The following is a 24,000-nucleotide window of genomic DNA, read 5'->3' on the forward strand; positions in this document are numbered from 1 at the left end:
CATGGACCTCACTCCACCCCATGCGGGAAACAGGCATTTTCTTGGGGATACACACAATGTATTGTTCGTAGTTATTGCCCGTGTGGCCAAGGACCCTGGAACTGTGGGGTCTGGTATTCCCATCCTACTACCATCTCCATCCGATGAACAGCAAGGAGCCTTCAGGCTCATACGATCTGACTGTGGAGCTGTGTTGTATCAGGTGGTCAGTAAGGGTGGGTCCTCTGAGGTCAAACCTGCTTACCAACACTGAAACCAGGCTTCAGGCGCTATTTTATCCCCGACCGTCTGTGCGGGTAGCAGCGGCCTTCACCGCCCCGCACCACCTGCCAGTGTTATCAGCAGAGAAGTAAAGGAATAAACATGAAGGGTTTTGGCTTCTGGAGTATTTATTAGTGTATAAAAAAGGGAAGGCTCACCCCACGGGCTGCTCTCAGGAAGTAGCAATTGTCCTTGGTCAGGAGGCTGAGAGGAGCCCTGGAGGCCAGGCTAGTGGAGGACAGTTTGGGGAAAGAGAGAAAGTTTAGGTGCTTGAAAAGGAGGAGGACAAAGGCTCTTCAGGTAATCAGCACAGGTTTCTTTCCATGAGAAAGAAAACTTGGCCCCAGGTGGCTCAAGTCAGGAAGGGGAGGGAAGGACACACTGACAGGGAAAGGCGGCCATGGGAGCTGCAGGACTCAGGTGACGTGAGCAGGACTCGGCTTCTCCCTCTTCGCTTCTGGGCTTGGTGCTGGCTGTGCTCTCCGGCTCTTTCCCCCATGTGGCTGTAGGAAAGCTGCTAGAAGTTTCTGGGCTGGATCGTTCTGGAACTATACCCCGTGGGAAATAACACAGTCACTTTTCTTGCAGATCAAAGGCCAGCACTGTTCATTTGGCCCCAATGGGCTTTCGCAGGGTAGGGTGCCCTTTCCCCTCCCTGAGGGCACTCAGCAGAGATTCTTAGGGATGAGAAAAGGCTTCATTGAGGGGCTGAATGCAGATATTCGGACCGAGGTCTGTGGGAGACCAGCCTCCTTGCAGGAACCTGAATTCTCCGTCCTTCCTGTGGACTTGTAGTGTTTCTTTCTCATGCACAGTTCTCCCCTTTATATTGTTACACCACTGATTCCTGTAGAAAATCGTAATAAAGAAAGGAGCTTTAGCCATCAGGCTAGTCTGGTTCTCATAATATTTTTACAGAACCGCTACAGTTTGCCGACGTGGAAACCAAAACCCAGAGTTTATTATGTGCTCGGAGCCATGCTATCACTTAAAGGCAAGGCTGAAGCTTGGCCTCAGACTCCCCGATGGGGGCGATTTCCATGCTGACCTGGTGTCCTGAGAACCCAGCACAGCCCTGTCCCTAAAAATGCTTCAGATACACTATTTCGTTTTAACTTCAGTCATGTGATTAAGTACGGTTGTCATCCCCATTTCATAGATGAGGAAACAGAGGCTAGAGAATGTGTGTTTGCACAGTTCTGAGTGACGCAGCCGAGAGGCTGTCCCTGGTCAGTGCTGTCCATCATCGCCCCAGTGTTTCTCATTGCCGGGGCATTTGACCCCGGGTTCAGACACTTGTTGGTGTGTGTTTGGGTGTAGATGTGTGGATGTACAGTAACATCCAGAGGTGTACTTGGAGGAACGGGTCATGTGGACCTGCTTGCACATTAGTGTCACCTGACAGTAATGTAGTAAATCAGGTTCTCTGGTGCTGGGGTTGAGCATCAGTACTTTTTAAAAGGTCCCCAGTAACACTACGTGGTGCCAGGTTTGCAAACCAAATGCCTTGGACAGAGGTTCTCAAACGTTGGTGTCCTCGCCTGGGATCACTTGTTAAAGTATTTGGTTGGTTTTGTCAAAAGGCAGATCCAAAGACTCGGATGCAGCAGATATGGGGTGGACCCCGAAATCTGCATTTTTAGCAAGCACACTAGATGATTCTGACAAAAGTAGGTGGTCTGTGGACCACACTTTGAAAAGCTCTGCTACAGCTCTGAGCTCTGAGAACAGCCTTGAGTTGCCATCTGGCGAGTCCTGAAGAGCCGTGCAAGCTGGTTAGCTTCAGTATTTTTAGTTCAGGGAACAGCAATACAGAACTCAGCAACCCAGTCCAAATAGGGAAGGATTCTTCCTTAAATGCTCATTAGAGGACCTTGAGCATATGGCAAATGTATAGTCAGTATCGACTGATCACTTTTTGATGTCGGTCTCATCATAACCGTGCAGCATCCGAATGCCATACATTAAAATGCCACCTCCTTTGCTTCTAACCCTGGTTTAAAACTCATATCAAAGGCAGAACATCCCGTGATTCCTCAGATATCTTTGGAATTGTCAAACCAGAAGATATATTTAGAGCCCTCTTGTGCAGAACACAAAATTTCACCACACACAGAATTGCCAATTAGGAGGGGAGGTGCAGAATGACGGTAATGACGCAGGCAGGCTGCAGTTTTCCCCTCTGAATTACAAGGATAGTTTCAAGGATGCACTAACTCTGAATGAGTTTTTCTTCTTTTGATGCTGCCCACGGACTCTTCTCTCCAAGCAATTATTCTTGTCCCATCAGCGATCAGAGAGAACACCCTTCTCCATTTCTGTGTACTGAGTTCCCTGACCTCATGGCACAGTTTCGTCCTCACCTGCAGACAGTACTTTCCTGTATCATTTCAGTGGATTCCTCCCCATCCACGATGACAAACAACTCACATTAAATCAACTAAATGCCATTTTAAGATCACCTATGATTTTCTTTAGGATGCCCTACATTTTGAAATCTTTTAAGACTGAGATTTCTAGGGACATTCATAGATGAATGAAAATTGAAACACCACCCCAGCTACTCCCTCATCCCCTGCCCCCCCTCCCCATTTTCAAGAGTTCTTTTTGTCTCAAGGATAGTCAACTCTGGACCTGAATTTTTTTTTTTTAATTGATTCCATCTACTTTTCCTCCTAACCTGGGATGTTATATCCTAGTAACTATGACGTGATTTGGGAGACTGCTGAGAATGTGTCTGTAATATGTCTATAACGTTGATAGAATGTATTAAGCCCCTCCAAGGTTGGTATAACCCTACGTATGTATAACCAATCGATTACAGGGCTTTTTCTACATTTGTTTCAGTATGCGCTTTCTAAACCTTTAAGTTACCTCTTCTGACTTGAAGAAGGATGGTCCTTCCAGCCTCTTGTCCCCGGGTTTTCTCCTCCTGCCCTGTGTTCACTGTTCATCTACCAGCCACGACCCCTCTCAGCCCCAGTGCCCTCTCCACTCCCCTCAAGCTGGACACAAAACACCTGCCAGCAAACACTGCCGTCCAACTCTGGCGTGGGACATCTGCCTCGAGGCTTGGGAAAGAGGCAGGTGCCACGTGGTGTGGGGAGCTGACCTGCGCGAAGATGGTGCCTCAACAGCCCCGTGCTTTGTGAGTCCTTCTTGGAGATGTGCTCAACACAGTACCCCACCCCCGTGCTTAGTTCGTCTGTTTTTAGACTCATTTACCAGGTCTTTGTTGCATTTCTTTTTACAAGTGCCTGCCCCTAGTTAAACTGAGAAAATAATTTCTTATTCTGGCTGTGGTAGGATCGCTCACATAGCAACGATAACGAGGGAAACCATATATCTTGGTTTGTCTGGAACGGATGGTTCCAGACAAACAATTTGTGCCTGTTTTCCCAGCATAATTGTTGATCGCTCCACTTCCTCTGTGCCTGTTTGGGTGGCACATTATATAGTGACAATGGCATTATATTTGGTAATTCCAGATCAAGAAGACATCGGAGAGGCTGGTTATGATGATAATCACAGATGCCAGATTTTGCTCTTCTGGACACATAGGCAGGACCCTGGTGGTACCTGATTACCCCTCATTGTGCGTGTATGGTGTCCAGTCAAACCAGACCCACTGGAGCCTCTGAAATCACTCCCAGGGCTGTGGTACAAGTCCCAGCCCTTTGCTCACCCGGGTTGATTCTTCCAGAAGGAGGCAGCCAAGGGGATAGAAAACAAGCTGGAATCAGAGCAGGAAAGCTAGCCTCTGCCAGAATCCCCTTCTCTTCCTACCATTAGTGTCCATGTCACCCAGAAGCTGCCTGTCTCAGGGGCATTGATGATCTCTTACTGCTGAAAAGTGAAAGGAAAGGCCTCTGAGAATAAGCAAAGGAGAGCCTGAGAATGGGGGGTTCTCAAGAAACTCAAGAAAGGGAAACAGGAGCTGCCTCAGAGGTGGAGGAGAAGCGGGGAAGCACAGACATGACCTCCCACAAAACCTAGTATGACGTGCATGGAAAACATAGTAACGTGGATGAGAACAAAACCTTCAAAAATGTTCATGAAAATGAGAGAACAAGCTACAAGGAAGTCGTACTGCAGGGAGCGTGAAGTGTTACACAAAGCGTGGCAGCGCAGGCGGTGTGTCTGTTGGGGCAGCTGGGCGACAGGTCGCTCTCAGCGATTTCTACCTGTTGGATTCCAGAATCTTCTCAGGTCACTTGTATCCTAATTTATTGTCTGTCGTACCCACGAAGGATTCTTTTTAAGGGACTCTGTGGATTAAGAACCATCAGTGTGTAGCTGAATCAGCCTTGGATGCAGAATGCTGGGTTTCTGATACGGAAGGGCAGCTGTCAGTTGGAGAAAACCCTCAGTCGGGCATGACTGGGAGAACACACTCCTGGGGACCCCTCGACTTGTCCCCTGATGCTCCGTTCCAGGCGGCGCTAAGGCTCTCTCCTGGACCACTGTGCCCTGGTCCTGTCTTCGAGGAGCTGTGGCTCTGTGGCCGTTTGCAGCAAAGCCCCAGCCCTTGCTTCTCATCTGGCACCAGCTGACTGATGCTAATGCCTGTGGGATGGGGACAAGGGGTCTCGCCAACACGCTGCCCAGGTCGCTTCGATGTCACATCAGAGAGTCTCTGAGAAGGGAACTCGAGAGGGAGGCGGGGGAAACTTGCTGAAGTTCAAGTGAAGGTGAAGGAAGTGTTATATCAGGATGTGTTGGGCAGATGGCAACATCTTGGAAAGTTCCTGAGGGACGGGGGCCTGTACTGGGTCCAGGGGGATCCAGAGGAAAGAAACTGAAAGAAAGAAAGGTACCCAAACGACCAGTCTGGTGAGAGGTCAGACCCGGGTCCAAAGCCCACTCCTGCATGTGAGCACAGGAGGGTTCCTGCTGCACGTGAACGGGAATTCAGGAGGCGGTGAGAGGAGAAAGTAGTCGCCTTAGATGTGGGTAAGCAGGGCAGAGGAGTACCCACGCGGAGACAGTGAGCAGGCGATGAAAAACGGGAACTGGAATTGTGGTGTGAGCGTCGGTGGGGGGAGACTGACTTGCCAAAAATCAATCTACCTGCTATTTAGCGTCCTGTGATACACACACAAATACAGAGATGTAAAGAAAAAATAAACAGAAGAGGGGAAGGAGCGGGGGGAGGAGAGGAACTGACTGGACTTCTCACCCGGGCCTTCGGTGGAGGCCTGGTGCAGACGTAGCCCGGGCCCGGGAGCACATAGGTGTTTCCAGTGCACCTTCTTATCAAGGAGGGACGTGCCACTGTTGGTCTTTATATTGTGCTAATTAAGTGCCAGTGGGTCCTCCATCCATCAACGCCCGTTTACCAGAGGAGAGAACCAGGTGTTCACGCACTGTCTTCCTTTTCTGTCCTTTGAAGTGAGTCCAGTGCACTTGGCCTTCAGTGTCACAGGGACAGGGCTCAGGAGAGGCTACAGAGAAGCCGGTGAACTGCTGTGAAAAGGAGGTGGTGCAGAAGCCCAGCCCTGTGTAGCTGCAAGTGAGCGACTTTCCCCCGTGTCACCCTCTTCATGTCCTCCTTGCTCTCCGTGTCTCACTCTGGCCCCTGGGACCACTGGGATTCTGTGCCGTTCCCCGAGGCCTTGACTTCCATTGGCTGCTAGCTGGTCTTGTGCAGTGGGAGAGCTAATTATGGCTCTGGCGTTAATCTTCTCACGGTTACTTTCTTCTTAATATTGTTCTCTTGAAAATGGGTCTGTCAGTAGCCTTTACGGCTGGTAAAGAGGAGGTGATTGAGGGTGGGAGAAGCTTTCTTGACAGGGTGTTATAGTGAGAACAAGGTCAAGCCACATGTGAAAAGACATTGACCTCCTGCGTCTGTTCCTGTGACAGTATGTGGCCTTGGACCAATCAGTTTGCATCTCTGAGCCTCTGTTTCTTTTTTTTTTTTTTTAACATCTTTATTGGGGTATAATTGCTTTACAATGGTGTGTTAGTTTCTACATAACAAAGTGAATCAGTCATACATAAACATATGTTCCCATATGTCTTCTTAATTTAAAAGAGAATCGAGGAGGAGCTATTGATAACTCCAGCCGCAGGACCAGGTGTTGTGAGGGTCAAGTCAAAGGATACAGAAAAAAGTGGTTTGTAAATTCTAAAGGTCTCTATGATGTAAGGAATTTTTATTTATTTTTATCTTGCCTCTCCACAAGGCTGATCCTACAGGCAGTATGTGCCGGTGAGAAGAGACAGAAAAGAGAGCAAGGAAAAAGAAAATGTTGTGTTCTCAAGCAAAATCAGGAATGAGTCAGCAGAAAGGCCTGGCAAAACAATAGAACAGAGAGGGCAGTGAGGGAGGGAAGTTGGCTGCCAGGAAGAGTATGGAAGTTGGACATCGTTTCTTAGTGGCCGGCCACGCAGAGGACAGGGAGTGACAGAGCCCGGGAGGAAGTTGGGGCACGCTGGTGTGTGTCCCTGAAAATCAGGAAGGAGCGCCTCATGGATCACTTCCTTTGAATTTCTTCCTAGCAACCCTATGACTGATTTCATTTGTCTCCAGAAAATGAGCTTAAGACACATGGACACGCTCCTTGAATTGAAATGTCCAAGTGAAGACACAGGAAATGATTAAAAAGAAATTTCTCAGCTCTTTCTGGATGTCAGAGATGCTCTTGAAATGTATATTTGGAAACACGATCCGAATCACAGCTGAAAGTTTTACTGTTCATCTCTGAAATTTAAGATATTTATTTAGATGCATCCTCATTTTTAACCATGTTGTTTTTATCCTCAGATGTTCTCATAGTGGGTTCTGGAGAGCATTATGTGTGAAAGGCACAGAGGATGAAAGAAACATTCTCTACTAAGAAGTTAGATGAATGGGGATTGGTGGCAAAAGAATGAATTAGGGCATATTAGGGGTGGGTGTGGTACGCAGAGCAGATCTAGACATTTGAAGAGACTGCAGGTTCAAGAGGAAACCACCATCTCTACTCTCTTAAATTTAGAAAGTTTGGTAGAAGACCAGTGCTTCCAGGAGGAGAGGAGTTGAGATACAAATACTGAATCCTAAGGGCTTTTAATTACTTTTGTAGTTTGAAACTGGCAACCCTATGTCTGCTCTGTTTTACACCTGCTAGATTTTTACCCTGAACTGTGAGGTCCAGATCACGAGGAAGGAACGGCATATGCAACCAAGGGGAAAACAAAGGACATTTTGTTTATATGGAGTCATTTCCTAACGTTTATGTTACATCATAGGAGCCAAACATCTTTTTTTTTTTCTTTTACTAAATGTTTCAATTTGTTTCTAGTTATTTGGGGCCCTCTAGAGAAATTTTCTTTTCAAATTATTACAGCAAGAACTTTGACTTCGCGAAATGATATCAAATAAGTTGGCAAAGGGTGAGGAAATATGTACCAAATGCAGTCATTAGAACCCAGGGGTGATCGTGACCCTGTGCTGACAGAAGGAGCAGCTTCTCTGGAAGGACCAGTGCCTTCAGGAAACTTCCCATCACCATCAGCATCAACATCAGGACTTGAAATTCACAGAGACCAGGCAGGAGGTCAGATATTTGGGCAAGATGCTGGGTCATTGGGGGTAGAGCCCAACAGAAGACGTGAATGGAACAGGAGATTAAAAATCAAGCAGAGACTTGAATCTGCCAGGAGATGAGATTTCTCCAGAATGTTGGAAAGGAAGCAGTGTGGGTTCTCATGTGGGACTCTGTCACAGTCAGGAGCTTGTCAGATGGGACATGCTAAGGCTTGAGCTCCCAGATCCGGGCTTCAGCACCTACACTGAGACGCAGTTAAACGTAAGCACCGGCCAGAGCAGAGACGGGGAGGGCAGGGGGCGAGGTCTCCACTGGGACTTGAGGGGTTCTCTGAATGGGGAAGAAGTTTAGGGTCACCAGGTTCAACATCGCCACTCGCTGCATTCACCTGGACGCCCCAGCAAATTCAGCCTCCATACTTTCAGTAATGGGGCCGGGAAGCCTTGTTAGTGTTGGATAGCTTTCATCACCAGAAGTTAGCATCGTTGGACTGAAATCGATTTCCCTATCATGCGCACTTGTCAACATTATCCTTCCTCTTGTAGTAAATGAGAACAGGCTTGCTCACACTTACTCACAAAGCCCCTTAAACCTGTAAGGACAGCCCTCCAGCTCCCCTTCATCTTCTCTCTTCCGGGCAGACCACCTGCTCTGGGTGTCTCTCAGGTGGCTTTCTTTCCAGACTCCAGCCAACCTGGGCATCTTCTCTAGAGTATTTTGACCCATTGGTCTCACTCCTCAAAAAAAAGCAGCACTCTGAGCTCGGCCCATTTCTCCAAATTTTAAGGGAAAGGGTTTCTGGACAAGATACTCATCGTTTCTTCCCAGAAAGACCCTACGAGCTGGTTAGCTCCTGCCTCATCACATGTTGTAGATGTGCTCAGTTGTTTCAATTATTCAAAGAGGGACCTGGATGGAATAGTCAGGGGAGCCTTTGTCAGATCCTGAAGGCCCACCGGGTCGTTAGCCATTCCACAGACAGGTCTTTGAGAGCTTCTCGGAAGCACGACAGCTGCTCCATGATCATGGATCATGACCATGGGTGGAAGCAGGAGTGCAGGTTGTTCAGAAGAATGTGTCAAGACCAAGACTTAGGAATGCACCAGGTGAATGTGACGATTCATGATGTATTTTTGAAAAAACAGAGGGTATGTTTGCTCACCTCACTTCTCCCCACATTAACTGAGGGGGCACCAGGGCTTCAGGCTTAATTGTTTGATCTTCACCACCTTCCTGAAAGGTTGTCGGGGACACAAGGCAACTCTGGAAGGTGTTGGTGCCGCTGTTGCCTTGATGGTGAGGATGCCACCACAGGTGTCACATGTGTCCAAACTCATCATCTTGCACACATCACATATGGGCAGTATTTGATATATCAGTTATTCCTCCGTAAAGCTGTTTTCAAAAAGGTTTTGAGGGAACATTTACAAAATGTTACAAAAGGAACACGAACAGTGCATGACTCATGAAGCATCTGTCATGGTCCGTGAAACCTCGGCTTGGGCTTGGGAGACAGATTGCTCGCTTTCTCCTGGGGGACTGGCTGTGTGTGAATTCTCAGTAGAGCTGGGTATTGCCAGCTAGAACCTAATGGAATTTCCTTCTCTTTGGGAAATAGAACTTTTAAAACTGTGAGGAGATAGACCCTCTGGGTAAACACTTTATTTTCTCCAATTTTAAAGCCCAGAAATCTCACATTTTCCAACTTCTTTTAGAGTTTTTATTTTTTCCCTTCAGGTTTCTATTTTTTTCACTCATCAGCGTGCATCTCGTGCAGATAATTTTTCTTCTTTTTTTTACCGTTCGGTTTCCAAATCTCACTTTCGATCTTTTTCCTGTGTTAATATTTGCCAGTACTTTTAGCCTCTATTCACATCACGTTACCATATCTTATTTCTTTAACCACGTATTCCATCCATGTGTCCTTGATCCTAACTTGGGAGACTCTTACTCTGAGCTCATCTGCACCCTCTGATATGTTTAATTTCCTCTATAAATATAATATAGGATCAAATAGGAAAGGGATAGGCATGTGCCCCGGAGCATCTGCTTTGGGATGGTCACACCTGTAACCGAAAGTGGGCTCCGGCTGCTCGCCACTTAAAAGCCATTAAAGAGGCCAGGTTGGTGGAGAGGGAAGTTTGCTTTAGTTTGGAGGCCGGCAGCCGGGGCGGGGGTGGAGGAGAGGGCGGACTTCTGTCCAAAGGCCAGCTCCCCACCCTCGCCGCTGACAGGCAGGGGCCAAGAGCTTTTATAGGCCGAGGGAGGGGGCTACATGCAGCAGCAGCGCAGTCAGCTCTGACCATCATATTGAGATCGGTCCTGCGGTGGTCTGACCAGCGTCACCTTGATTGTTTTAAGTACAGCTAGTCTTCAGTTCCAGGGTCGGTTTGTTCCCATTTCCTTGAGGCCAGTTCTCAGAATTGTGGCAGCTTATGTCATGGCTACGTCTGGTCATCATGTAGTTAACTTCTCCCACCTGGTGGGTTTCAGTATCTGTAAGACAGCTCACAGGACAGGGCTCAGAATATTACCTATAGCCCTTGAGGAGGAACTAAAGGTCCTTGACTTTGCTTACTGACTATTATGATTTGATCTCTTTTGACTTTTTTCTGTTGTTTCTGCATTTTCTCATTTCTCTGATTAAACTTATTCTTTGGCTAAAGTGTTTCCACAGATGAAAGGCAGGCGGTGGACACGGGAGGGCAAGGACCATAGTGTCCTGCTCCGTTTCACACCCATTCTAGCTGCACTCCTCACAGCGGCTGTCCAGCCTCTGCTTGAATTCTGTCAGTGCTGGGGGGCTTACCACCTCAGGGGACCATCCATCTTGCTATTGGAACACTAAAGAATAGAGAGATTGTGCTGACCAGGCACCAGGGCAAAATCTCAGTTGTTTTCCTACCTCTCCCAGCCCCTGAAATAGGTCAGCTCCAACTCTGCATTCTCAGTGGAATTCCTGTTTTCTTACAGCCCAAAAGAGCAGAGAAAAAAAAAGTTTCATGGATTCTGCATAATGCTAGTCACTCGATCGTATAATTCTCCTTAAAATTTAAACGAGAGCATTCTTGGTTCCTTTCTCGTGGTTTAAATTTCCTGAACAAATACTCACAGCTCTAACACTCAGGCTCAGAGGTTAAGTAATTTTCCTGAGTTCACCCCTCGGCGATCAGCAGGCTGAGAACTGACCCTGTGTCTTCCTCTAAGACTGTATAAGAATAGTAGTGGCTCCACGGGAGTAGGCGTGTCCTGCTCCAGACCTGTCCCGAACCGCCACACCCCCCACACTGCTCCCGACTGGCCGGGAAGCAGGGACTGGCCGAGGCCTTGGGCAGGAGGGGAGGAGCGCTGGCGGGGCAGCTGGAAGGTCACTGGGGCCACTTAGGCGTCCCAAACTAGGGCAGTGTTACTGGGGATGGAAAATGCGCTCTGAATTTAAGGTTCATTCCAAAGTTACAAAGTCCAGTGAAATTCGGAAACCAGTTGTACATGGACAGTAAGGAAAGGAAGGAATAGAAATGGTTGGCGCTAATTCCAGTATGTTTCTACCGAGAGACCAGGTAAGTGGAAGTACATCAAAGAGAGTTATTTAGGAGGAAAAGAGTTTATTTGGTTTTCAAAATATTGAATGTGGTGTAAAAGTTTTGGGTAAAAGCATCTATGCTGAAAGCCCCGACACAAGCTGAAGATATGAGTCTAGAACTCAGAAGATGGACCAAGTATAAAAATATGAATTCAGTAAGAAGCCTCACAGAAAGCAGAAATGAATGTGCTCTTCCAGACCAAGGGTGTAGACCGACAAGGGAAACCCCCAAGAGTGGCAGGTTGGTGCCTGCGTCCATTCAAGGGGTCTGCACAGCAGAAAGGAAAGGCAAAGAGGCTGGAAGGAGGAAGGCAAGAGGAGATCGAAAGCAGTGACCCGCCATGGAGTGAAGAAGGGAGAAGGATTCCTGTCACCTTTATCACGTACCGCAGAGAGAGCGAGTGCGCTGGACATTAGGAAGATATCATGTGTACGGCAGCGGGACATCCGCCTGGAGGTGGCGCTTTGAGGACGTCGGGAGGATAATGCAGTGGGTTCAAAGTGATAGAAAGTGAAGCAGTGTAGGCGTTCCTTATGAAGTGCCACGATAGTTTCAAAGAAGAAGGAGTCGGAGGGGTGGCAGGGAGAACGACCAAGGATTTTTTAATGTGGGAGATTTGAATTCTACAGATTCGGGAGACGGAACAAGGAGAGGGAGTGATGAAAAATATAAGGCACGTAATTCGTGGTAGAGGAGTTGATAAAGTTCAACAGGTATCAGGAAGGGATGGGGTCAAGATCTCAGAGGTTAGTCCCGGAGAGGAAGGATGGAGGGAGGCCTGAAGGAAGGTGCTTGCCATAGGGATGACGAGTGGGTGATAGATTTGAGAAGGACTTAAGAAGTTAATCTGGTACAATTTGGAGATAGATTGAATTGAGCCAGAGGAGGAAGGAGGCAAAGATTGGAGTCAGGAAAAACTAGGTTTTCAGCTCAGATTACTGAGGGGATGAGGGAGCCACCGACTGGGATAGGAAGTATCAAAGGAGAACTGGGTTTTAAGGGTAGATAAGAGATAACTTGGAGAATATTGAGTTTGGGGTGCCTGTGAGACATAAGATGGAGATGTCGAGGGGGGAATCTGGTACACTGGTCTACAGTTGAGGACATAGATCTGTGAAATTACCAATATCAGATAATCATAGTTTAAAACTACAAGAGTGGAAGGTTTCATAGAGGAAGAAGATGTAAAGTGAGTCTGGGTTAGTATGCGTGATGGGGCTGAGGTAGGAAAGACCGGAGAGAAATCAAAAGTATGGCTCAGGGGGTGATGAAGGGAGAGGATCAGAAAGAAAGCTGTGGGCAGAGTGATGTTTCAGAAATATTAGAAGCAGACTAAATATGACCTTAGCCCAAGACAAGCCCTTCACTGGTTATTTTTTCCCAATTATTGAATGTCAGTATCAACTATGTTGCATGATACATTTTAAAAAATACTGTGCTGAAATTTTCTTCCCATCTTGTGAATGGTATTTTGGGTAACAGGTTTTCATGCATTCATTTTCCAAGAGCAATTTGTTGCTGTGGGAAGAAACCGAAGTAACTTATACTCATGAACTTCTAAAAGTCCACTCACAGAAAAATAACAATGCAGTCTTACCAACTTCCAACTCTTTGTACTTTTTTCCATGATCGGAAGTATTTAGAGTCTGTTTTAAAGAAAGAAGCATAAATACAAGAGATAGAGACCACAAAAAAAAAAAAAGAAAGACTTTTATTTCTCCAAGGAACAAATTCTTTCAGTGAGATATAGTTTATTGTTAATGCGTTTTGAGGTAAGCCATCGTGCAAATGAAACTCTTGAAATTTGTCCGCTTTCAAAGTTGTTTTCTTTGTGCCTGGGGTTCTTTGGGCTCCAGGTTGAGGGAATATTTTGTGGAAGAGAATGGTATTTGATTGTTTCATCTTGGAGCAATGAGAAAATCCTTGCATCTTCCTCCCACTTCCCCATTTTTTTGAGTAGCACTGAGTCATAATTGCACTTTCATGTTAAAGGCTTTCCATTTGCATTAACAGTTTACTCTGGAATGCTTCTGTCCCATACATAGTTGGCAGATCCAGTCTCTACTTCCTGACTCTCTTTCATTTTGTTTGAATTTTTCTAATTAGTGATTTAGTTTTCCAGATATTCTGTTACATTTCCCATCCATATATGCCGTCTTTTTTCTTTTTGCCTGACAGTACAGACATAGAATTGTAAAGGGGTAGTTCTCTCTCATCTTCTTCTTACCATTGCCCTTATAAGGTTATTTTAATTCTGTCTTCCTTATTCTCATTGCTTCCACTCAGAAGATAGTCACAAAGCTGAATTTCAGGGTCATTTGCAGGTATATTTAAAGAGGTATGCAAAGATATAAGTCTAGGGGTTTGGGAATGTCATAACCAGAGAATGAATTGAAATCACTGTTTCCAGATTAAGACCAAGAAAGACAGCACATGTCCTTCCTTTGCGTGTTTATTACGTCTGTTGGTATTCTGGATTTTTCAGTTGACAACAATCAACTTGGATTTGTAGCTTGAGAATTAAGAGCTATACCCCTTGTTCAGGCAATTTCCAGTATGTGCTTAGAGAGAAACAGACCTCAGGCCAAATCCTGCTTGCGTTTGACTCAATTCTCCTATCCTAAAAATGGAATACTAATACCTTCCTCATACAGATTGAATGAATTCATGTATGCTAAGGAGTTGCCATGCTACCTAGTACATAGTATGTGCTTCAGAATGCTAGCCATTCTCAACACCAGCATCACCACCACCGTCACCTTTGGTGCTTTGGACTGTTCTCTGCGGTCATTTCAAAGGCTTCCTCCAAGTGTTTTTGCCTATAATGGCCCCCCACCAGCCCCTCACTTCTTCTGCACTGACACTCTTTCGATAAGGAATTTGTATATTTGTTTCAGAAGCTGCTGAAAGTTTTTAGGGAGGGAACCCAGTAACTCAGTGTACTCACATCTGATTTATTAGCTATCTTTTTTCTTTGGATTTAAACTAGATATGTTATTTACCTATTGCTGTGTAAGAAACTATCCAAAACTTAGTGGCTTAAGATAACCAACATTATCTCGTGATTACTGTGGGTCAGGAATTCAGGACCATCTTATCTGAGCATCTCTGGCTCACGTTCTCTCGTGAGGTTATCAGCCAGGGCTGCATCATCTGAAGCCTTGACTGCTGGTGAGGAATCCACTTCCAAGCTCCCTGAGTTCCTTGCTGGATGTTGGTGATCGAATGGGGAAGAACCTCGGCCCCCCACCACATAGACCTCCTCACAGGGCTGCTCGAGTGTCCTCACACCATGGTGGCCAACCTCCCCCAGAGCAAGTGATCTGAAAGGGAGCTAGGAGGTGGCCACACTACCTTTTATAACCCGCTCTCAGAAGCCTAGGACCATCATTTCTGTCACATTCTATTTGTTTGTGTCACTAAGTCCCCCGGCACTCAAGCGTACGGAATTAGGGTCCACCCTCCCTCCTCTGCCCCTCCCCTGTGCCTCCCCTCCTCCCATCCCCTTTGCCTTTCCTCCACCCTCCTCTACCCTTTCTGCACCTCAGCTTCCTATCTTAACAAGCAAAGGTAATCTTTTGCCTTCCTGGGGTTACTGTGAAAATAAAGTGAGACACATAGTATGAAAAGACACGTGTTGGAAGGAGAGGTCGGAAACGCTACACAGCACAGCACCCGGTGCCATAACCGTGGAGAGGTGGGACGGATCCACCCAGCTTCTGCTCCAGCGTCTGCTCACAGAGGCAGCGTTCAGTCAAAGCTCCAGGACCTCGGAGGGGCTCTCTGAGCATCAGTCTGCTCAGGACACAGGGGCTGGTCCACAGGCCTTTCCTTCTTCTCCTGGGGGAGCATCACTGGGCAGCACTTCAGAAACAGCAGTTAGGGTCCTCTGGCCCCGCCCAGATCGCCATGGCAGCTCTGTGAAGTTCTTCTTCACGGTTTTGTTCCTTAGAGGTTATTTCTTCATAATTAGACCAGTATTTAAAGTAACTCCCCAGTCAGATTCCCATCTCCTGCCATCCAGCGGGTCACCCCAGGCCCCATGTGTCTGGTTCAGGAGTCTTGACATCACTGCAAGCAAAATGTCATTGGGACTTAAGTGCTGTTGTTTATTTTCTCCAAATAACTGATCCACTGTGACTTCCTAGAAATTAATCTTGGGGCCCAGACTAGATGGGGGGTCAGAGGTATTAGCAAATCCTACCCATTTTTCCTTTGAAGATTCACTTCCATCATCAGTTCCAAATGCATGCATGTTACACGTGCTCTACAGTAGATCTGTCTTACTCAGCTGCATGTCCCTCACCTGTTACCTGTAGAGAGCTGCTTTTAAAATGCTAGTCCCTGAACATTTGCCCACACAGGGTGCCAGCTCTCCAAAGTTCCACAGGTAGAGGAAAGAAAGTGAAGTGTACGGTTCTCACTTCAACCCAGTGGGGTAACCCATCACATTCCACACCCTGGGGAGGGCCTCTATCCAGAAAGCTGGAGAGGATGGAGACCACGTTCTCCCTTCTTTGGGGGTATCCCTCGCATTGTAGTCACTGCATTTATGGGTTGGGGAGTATTCTCCTGGGTTCAAGAGTTTAAGAGGGACATCTGAGATTTGGGGGTTACAGGAGTTTGGAAATGCTGTTTTGTTGTTACCTTAGTTTTGAAAGCCATGCTCCCCTTGCAATGAGTTCTTAGTTTATTGACCATTCCGTGAAGCTAAAACCTGCACATCAAATTGTCCAAGGGGGCAGGAGTTTGCCCAGTGAAGCCTATCTTGGCTTCGGTCCTCACCGAGGATTCACAGTAGAATCGGCCATAGTTTACAGCAGTGCGTGGGTCTTACAGTTTCAGGATCCAGCTGGCTGTCAGGCAGCCTCCAGTGAGTAGTGTCCTCTTAGTTCTGTGCTACATTTAGTTGAGCTGGAAGTCTCTGCCCCTGATTTAATCACAAGCCAGGTAGTCATGGAGATGACATCTAGCCTCTGGCTGCCTGGTAAACTACATGCAAATGGTGAAAATAAAACAAACAGGGTATGCAAATTAACTTCCTGAGTAAATAAAAGACTTTGCCGCCAGGTCTCCGGACTGACTACTTTTGGTCCAGGGCTGTTTATTAGGAGTCACAGCAATTTGAAAAATATCATAATCACAACCATTGTCTCAACGCTTGTTTTATTGTTTCTTGTGTTTTTTTGTCTGTTTCAGATATATCAACACTCCTATACTGGATATTATGTCCTGAGCAAAATTCCTCATGGGTAAGGTTGTTCTTTCATTTTCTTTTAACGCGAAATCTGCAAAACAAAGCGCAAAGCAGAGCGCTGATTAGTTGCTTAATTCTTAGGGCAGGAAATGAGGCACCTTATTTCTTGACAGCAAAGTGTCCCCATGCTGTGGGACCTCCGTGATGCCTCCAGGGCCGAGGGGGTCACTTGAGTCCAGTTTCTTGCCCATTTGTGAAGCCCCCCTTCCTGGAACAGCTCCACCACTTCCTGCTCTGGTTCCCAGGTTTGCAGAGGAAGATTCCCCCTTCCCAGCCCCACTTTGTAATCAGCTGTGGCCCCTCTAGGGCATGGTGATTCGACCCAGGACTCCCAGGAAGGTTCCTGGTTTTATATACATAATAGAGAGGGCAGCACCCCTAAGCTCATCTTGTTTCTCAAAAATGCAACATTTGGGACCCAAAAGTGTGAGTGGGGAGGAAAGACATGAGTGCAAGCGTGATTTTGCTGAGTTTTCAGTTCTGGGTAGACACAGCCGCACACAGCGTGGGGTGCGTTATCAGGAGCTCATCTTTGGAGTCCGGACGTGTTATGTTAAGACATGATTGAAGTTTGGTGAAGCCATTTGTTGAGTGGGCAAGGGGAAAACCAGTTGCAGAGCAAGGAGAGTGTGGCAGGGATGGCTTTTACTGCTTCCATTTTTATTCTTTCTTTCTCTCCCCTCCTCTTCCTCCTTCCTCCTTCTTCCTCCCCTCCCCCACCCACCTACAACCCCTCCACCCTCACCCCTGCCTGTGTTCTTGTTCCCACCTTTTCCTTCTCCTTCATACCCTCCACGGTTTCTCTCACTTTTTGTTCGGAAAGGTGAAGTGCTCAGGAAATGTTCAAAGAAATGGGATTGTGCTACTGGCAATGTTGTGTAAATTCCTGTGACTATTTACGGGGAGGCATCCTAATTTTCCTAAGCAAATTTAAACAAACAGCAGGAGTTGCTAAAAAGTATTGTTCCATAGAGAGCATTAATCACAGCATCTGTGTTTCACAACTGCTGCTGTCTGTTTTCTACTAAGTTTAGGTAGAATATGAGCATATCCTTGGAAAAACAACATGGGGAAAATAATTTCACTTGATAAATGAAAGATACATGTAGACATGCGGCCAAATGTGATTAATCGTTTCCATTAGACTATTAGAAAAATCAAGCCCCGAGAAACTGAAGATGACCCCCGTAGTGAAAACAAAGTATCCATAGGTGTTTTTTTTTTTTTAAAAAAAAGCACAGTTCAAATAGAAACTCAAATGTTTTTCACTAAGGACGAATTATTCTATTATTTTTCAAGCAGACATGCATCTTCCAGGGTCACGGCAGGCAGGAGTATAATTATGCCTTGAGATTTATCTACCCCTTCTGGGAACAATAGAATTTATTGTAGATGATGGATATTTCATTTCATCTTATATAAATTTGTAAAACTCAAAACCTGAAAAGCATTTTGTGCTTGACACATGGTGTAAAGATTTTACTGCATCAGTTAGAATTTAAGAGAAATAGGTTCTGAGGACCTGGCACAAGAGTTTGCCAAACCAGCCACAAACCGAAGGACAAGATGGTGTGGCTGAAGCCTTGGTTTCAGTGCTCACAATGAGGATGATGACCCCTCCATAGAGGATGCCAACGAAGAGTGAGCTGCTTTTGGTATTTTTTAAATAATCATAGTAATAATAATTGCCGTCATGTATTGAATGAGTCTTAAGTGCGCCCACCCTAGCACATCAGTACTGCAAAAAAGCATTCTTCTCCGCCTTTCACAGTGAGAACTCTGTCATCTCATAGCTGGTGCCCAGGAGAGCTGGAATCCAGCATGGCCTGGCTCGCTCTCAATCCTGTGCCATCAGAACAACTGCCTTGGGTAAAATTACAGCTGTAAATATCAGATTTTTAGTGGTGCTAATTTATTGCTTTTTTTTTTTTTTTTTTTGCGGTACGCGGGCCTCTCACTGTTGTGGCCTCTCCCGTTGCGGAGCGCAGGCTCAGCGGCCATGGCTCACGGGCCCAGCCGCTCTGCGGCATGTGGGATCTTCCTGGACCAGGGCACAAACCCGCATCCCCTGCATCGGCAGGCGGACTCTCAACCACTGTGCCACCAGGGAAGCCCTAAGTTATTGCTTTTCTAAGTATTACCGAACCAAACTTGGGTCCGCTCGCCCACACACAGTAAAGCCAATCTACTGACCCCAGGTTGTGGTGCAGGAAAGTGCAGTGTTTACTGCAGGCACCAAGCAAGGAGTCCAGGTAGCTAGTGCTTAAAAGGCCCAAACTCCCCAAAGCTTCAGGAAAAGGTTTTTAATAACAGGATGAGAGAGGGGGGTTGTGGAGTGTGTGATCAGCTCGTGGACCTTCTTCTGATTGGTTGGTGGTGAGGTAATTGGGAGTCAACATCATCAGTCCTCTGGTTCCAACTGGTCTGTGGTCTATGTGCTTGTGGACAGCGTGCAGTTAACTTCTTCCACCTGGTGGGGGTTTCAGTATCTGCAAAACAGCTCAAAGGGCATGGCTCAGAATATTATCTACAGCCCTTGAGGAGGAACTGAAGGTCCTTGACTTTGTTTAATGGCTAAACTATTATTATTTTGTCTGTTTGACTGTTTTCCTTTCTTTCTGCCTTTTCTCACTTCTCTGATTAAATTTACTTGTTGGAACTTGCAGAAAGCCTAGGTATGCTACAGGTTTTCTACAGACAAGAGGCAGGCAGAAGGCATGGGGTGAGGGGTCTGTTCCGGGGAGCCCCCATATGGTCCTGCTTAGTTACATAAGGACTCTCATAAGATTGAAAGATGTAGCAGATTACTTGTTACATTTATGGGAAACAGTCTCTGGTGGATGAGGATGTCTATGGTTCATCTCATCACCACATAAACTGACAGCTTCTCCAAAAATGGCATTGCTCAACCGTTTATGCAAAATAAATGAATTAATTAATTTCAAATATTGTCAAAATCTTATTTGTATTAATGAGACAGTGGATTTCCAAACTGGATGGGACGTTAGGCTTCGAGCTTTTGCAGCTTCAGCCTCCAAAAGAGGCTTGTTGAGCTCAGTCAGTTGTGCCAGAGCTCCACCAGCTGGCAGGGGGAGAACACAGCCCGTAGCTGGGTTTGGGGTATCAAGGAAAGCACAATTGTCTTTTTAAAATAAAACTATCTCTATTAAAATATTTAAATTTACGTTACTCATAGGACCAAAAATCTGAGAGCTTCTCCTGATACTTCTGGAGTCACAGATCTGTATCTTGTTCTCAAATTCTCACCTCTCCTTTCATCCCTCTCTCCCCTCAATTCCTCTCTTCCAGCCAGAGGCCATTCAGTATGCAGGATGGGATTATTTGTCCTTTATAGTTTTTTTTTTCCCCTTGGCTTCAGACTTTCCAACCAATCACAGAGAAGGATCAAATTAATTTTTAAGTACCCTCTAAACTCTGGTTTCCTTCCTTTTGCCAGTGATAGAAGAATCTGGGAAGGGGGTATCCTCTTTTCTGTCTCTTCCACGAGCCATAAAGAGGCCTTCGTGTCCTGTGTTTAAATTCCTTCTCCTCCAGTTGTGACCTCTGCAGCTGGAGCCCACTAGAACCCCGTGTGCATGTAATGGCTTGGGTTATAATGAGAATGCCAAGCCAACTGAATTTTCATTTAGTCAAGAGATCTAGAACCTAAGTGTAGGTGCATTTGACTTTCACATACTAAATTTTCAAAAATTGTATTCTTAAAGGACATGTCTTTTACGCAAATTTGTTTATTAAGCCAGAATTAAAGCTATTTTATTTGTTTGTTTGTTTGTTTTTTGCGGTATGTGGGCCTCTCACTGTTGTGGCCTCTCCCATTGCGGAGCACAGGCTCCGGACACGCAGGCTCAGCGGCCATGGCTCACGGGCCCAGCCACTCCGCGACATGTGGGATCTTCCTGGACCGGGGCACAAACCTGTGTCCCCTGCATCGGCAGGCAGACTCTCAACCACTGCGCCACCAGGGAAGCCCAAAGCTATTATTTTTAACATAAAGTGTTTCACTAAGTCTTTATATCAGAATGTCAACAAAATAAAGCAATCTTTCATAATAGAGATTATAACCAGCTAAATGTTCTCTGTTAAGGGTCCATTGTGTGTTTTCATAGCAGTTTTTGGTAGACTTGGCTGTTTCTTGACATTTTCCTGACATGACTCTTTTTTGGATTAGTTTTCCCATTGGCTTGAGTGCTTTTTTTTAGAAAAATTATATTTCTATATAATTATAATTTCTTGTATCTTTTAAGATCATTCTGAAAATCATATGGGCTAGAGAAAATCAATCCTTCTATAACAGAAATCAATTTTAAGAAAAATTTGGTATACCCCGTAGTTATGTAGCATTGGCATTTTGGAGTTTGGCAAGCAGAGCAATAATAGAACAGAAACTGAGAAGTATTCAGAGGCATTTTGTTTACATGTCAGGCCATCCTCTGTGGATATTGTTGCCCTAACCTTGCTTATTTACCTGTACCAAACAAATTGTACAGAACTGTATTCCTTTGGAACTCTGGTTGACTTATGAAGTCACATTCTGCATCTGTGAAAATAATAAACTGAGACATAGATTCCTTCTGCCCAGGGTTACTCTCTAACATTATAGGCTGGGATGCAGAAGAGCATTCTATTTATTTAGAAAATAGAAATCTAGGTTGACAACATAGCACAATGCCCCAGTACCTTGCCTGATATCATGACACAGGAGTTAAGAACTGAAGCCCTGTGGTCCCATAGACCTTAATGTGAATCCCAGTCTGCAACTGACTCTTGGCTGTGCTCTTGACCTGGATAGTTGCTGTACTTCTACAGATCTTAGTTTCCATATTTTTAAGATGTTAATAATAGTGCTCACCTCATAGGTACATTATAAGAAGTAAGTGGAATGATACATGCAAAGTGCACAGCAGAGAATTTTGCTTCTAGTGAATGCCTGGGAATGTTATTCTTCATATTGTAATATATCCCCAATATATATTTATAGTCTTGTAATTAAATTTTTTTAGACTTTCTAGCCAGCTCAAATCCTTTCTGTTACAAGGAGAGGAATGATATAACCCCTACAATAATAAAATTCCCTTTAATAATTTTTCAAAGCTAAGACTTGTTCTGTGACACTCAGGTGATTTTAATGCCCATGTGATTTTTTTAAAATTAATTAATTAATTTATTGGCTGCGTTGGGTCTTTGTTGCTGCACGCAGGCTTTCTGTAGTTGCAGTAAGTTGCAAAGTAAGTACTCTTTGTTGCGGTGCACGGGCTTCTCATTGTGGTGACTTCTCTTGTTGTGGAGCACGGGCTCTAGGCGCGCAGGCGTCAGTAGTTGTGGTACGTGGGCTCAGTAGTTGTGGTGCATGGGCTTAGTTGCTCCACAGCATGTGGGATCTTCCTGGACCAGGGCTCGAACCCATGTCCCCTGCATTGGCAGGCGGATTCTTAACCACTGTGCCACCAGGGAAGTCCTGCGCATGTGATTTTAATTTCTCTCTTAAAAGAGATGTCTATAGCTTCAACTATCTACAGTTCTCAATGCTCAATAAGTTCTGTTTATCTCATCTCAATCTGACTTACTGCAATTAATTTTTAAGACTTTCTTATTTTGCCTCCAGTGGAAGCCGAAAAGACAATATAAGTCAACAAACATTTATTGAAATGCTGTATTGAGCAACAAAAGCACAGTTGCTATCCTTCAGAAGTTTAAAATCTTGTTGAAGAGGAAAGACACAGACTTATATAACAATATAAAATTAAGTGCCACAAATAGGTATTTTAGACACTGAACACAAAAGAAGAGATGTCATAAAGGATCTCAGAAAGGAAGTCTGGCTTGAGTGGAGCCTTATAATTGAGTAAGTTTTGTTTTGTTTGGTTTGGTTTGGTCTAATAGATGGAGACAGAGAGGAGATGTTCCAGGTCGGGTAAATCATTAAACAGGCTTGACCTTTTCCATGAGCCAGCATCTTCCTGGAGTTAGTGGGGTGCCAGGCCAGGCCTGAGCAGAGCTGTTCTCATGGGGCTCTGCATGGGGAGAGATAGGGTTGGGTGGGTTTAGGGTGAGCCTGACGTGTGGAAGACCTAAACCCCACCCCGGTGTGATGGGTCTTTCCAATAAGAACACACTGAACACCGAGCAGAAGAGAGACGTGGTGAAGGTGGCAGGCGTGGATTAGTTTTATGCATGTGTGTAGAGAGAAGGAAAGGGATGAACAGGAACATGGAGCCAATTAGGAGACCCGGTGGGGAGCAGTGAAGGCTCAGTGTAGAGACCACATGATTGGGGTTATGGGCATCTGGTGTTCACTTGGAAAATGAAGACAGATGCCAAGGGTTTATACTCCATGTCCCTCTAATTAAATCTGTGGCAGCCTGTGCCTGTGTGAGTTGAGCCTGATGCATGAGAATATTGAAAGCAGTGAGTTCATGAGGGCAGGGGGGAGAATCCCAGCAGTGTGGGTCTCCACATCTCCTTCCCAGGACCCTGCACTGGACCTTCCACTCAGACACACTTTGCTCTGCAGAGCTGCCGGAAGTTGCATGAATAGGATTGCTTGTATACCCTGAGGAGGTGCCAACATGAAGCCAAAATGTAGGAGAAAGAGTTCTTAGAATGGCATTTTACGTGTCTACCATGGCATCCGGCAGGGAGAGTCCTGCTGTAATTGGCTTTCACAATATTTCAGAACTGTGGACAGCTCCGAGCTCTCCTGTAGGACTTGGTCTTAGCTGCTTCCGCCTCTCCTGCTCCCTTCCCCTCCAGGCCACCCTCCATCTCTCCCTTCCTCCCCTGAAATCCAAACTGTTAGCAAGCACTATCAAAATAACATGCACTTTAAAGTCAAATCTATCTGGGAATAAATTCCCAGTCAGCCTTTCTACCTGTGTAATCATGGAAAAGTTTCTTTGCTTCTCTCGGCACTATTACTCCGCACATATGATGGAAATAAAATGCCTGACTGATAGGGTTCATGTAAAGGTTATGAAGTACTGTAGGATAACGAGATGGTGTATTTAAGTGCCTATTTTGGAGTGCAGAATGCACTACGGGCTTTTTTCATGGTGGAAACAAGACCTTCCATTATACAACCAAATCTAATTAATCTCCCTCCCCGCAATTTCCCTGCCTTTAGACAGAAAATAAATCTCATCCTCAGTGCCAGCTCTGATCAGTTCTGATGGCTTCCTGGAGCGCTGAGTTTAAAGGTGGTCTAGAGCTATGCCTGGGCTCTGTGGGGAAGGATGCCGTGATCGACGCGTCAGGGTGGAGGTGGAGGGGAGTGGAGATGCACGTGATGCCTTCCAGGTGCCGGACCTGCTTGCCTCAAGGACCGCATCGGTGGCCTGTGCCAGCA

The 24,000-nt window shown here is 45.8% G+C and overlaps 1 protein-coding gene across 1 annotated transcript in view; it reads left to right on the top strand.

Annotated features, from left to right (window-relative positions):
• The window catches only part of DPP6 (dipeptidyl peptidase like 6), a 772,816-nt gene that overhangs the window by 512,065 nt on the left and 236,751 nt on the right, over window positions 1–24,000 (top strand). The window contains exon 6 of the mRNA XM_033863543.2: window positions 16,580–16,632. Within this exon, the coding sequence (XP_033719434.1) occupies window positions 16,580–16,632 (53 nt within the window). The remainder of the gene's footprint in view (window positions 1–16,579; window positions 16,633–24,000) is intronic.

The sequence above is a fragment of the Tursiops truncatus genome, chromosome 9 (assembly GCF_011762595.2).
Source record: "Tursiops truncatus isolate mTurTru1 chromosome 9, mTurTru1.mat.Y, whole genome shotgun sequence".
NCBI lineage: Eukaryota > Metazoa > Chordata > Mammalia > Artiodactyla > Delphinidae > Tursiops > Tursiops truncatus.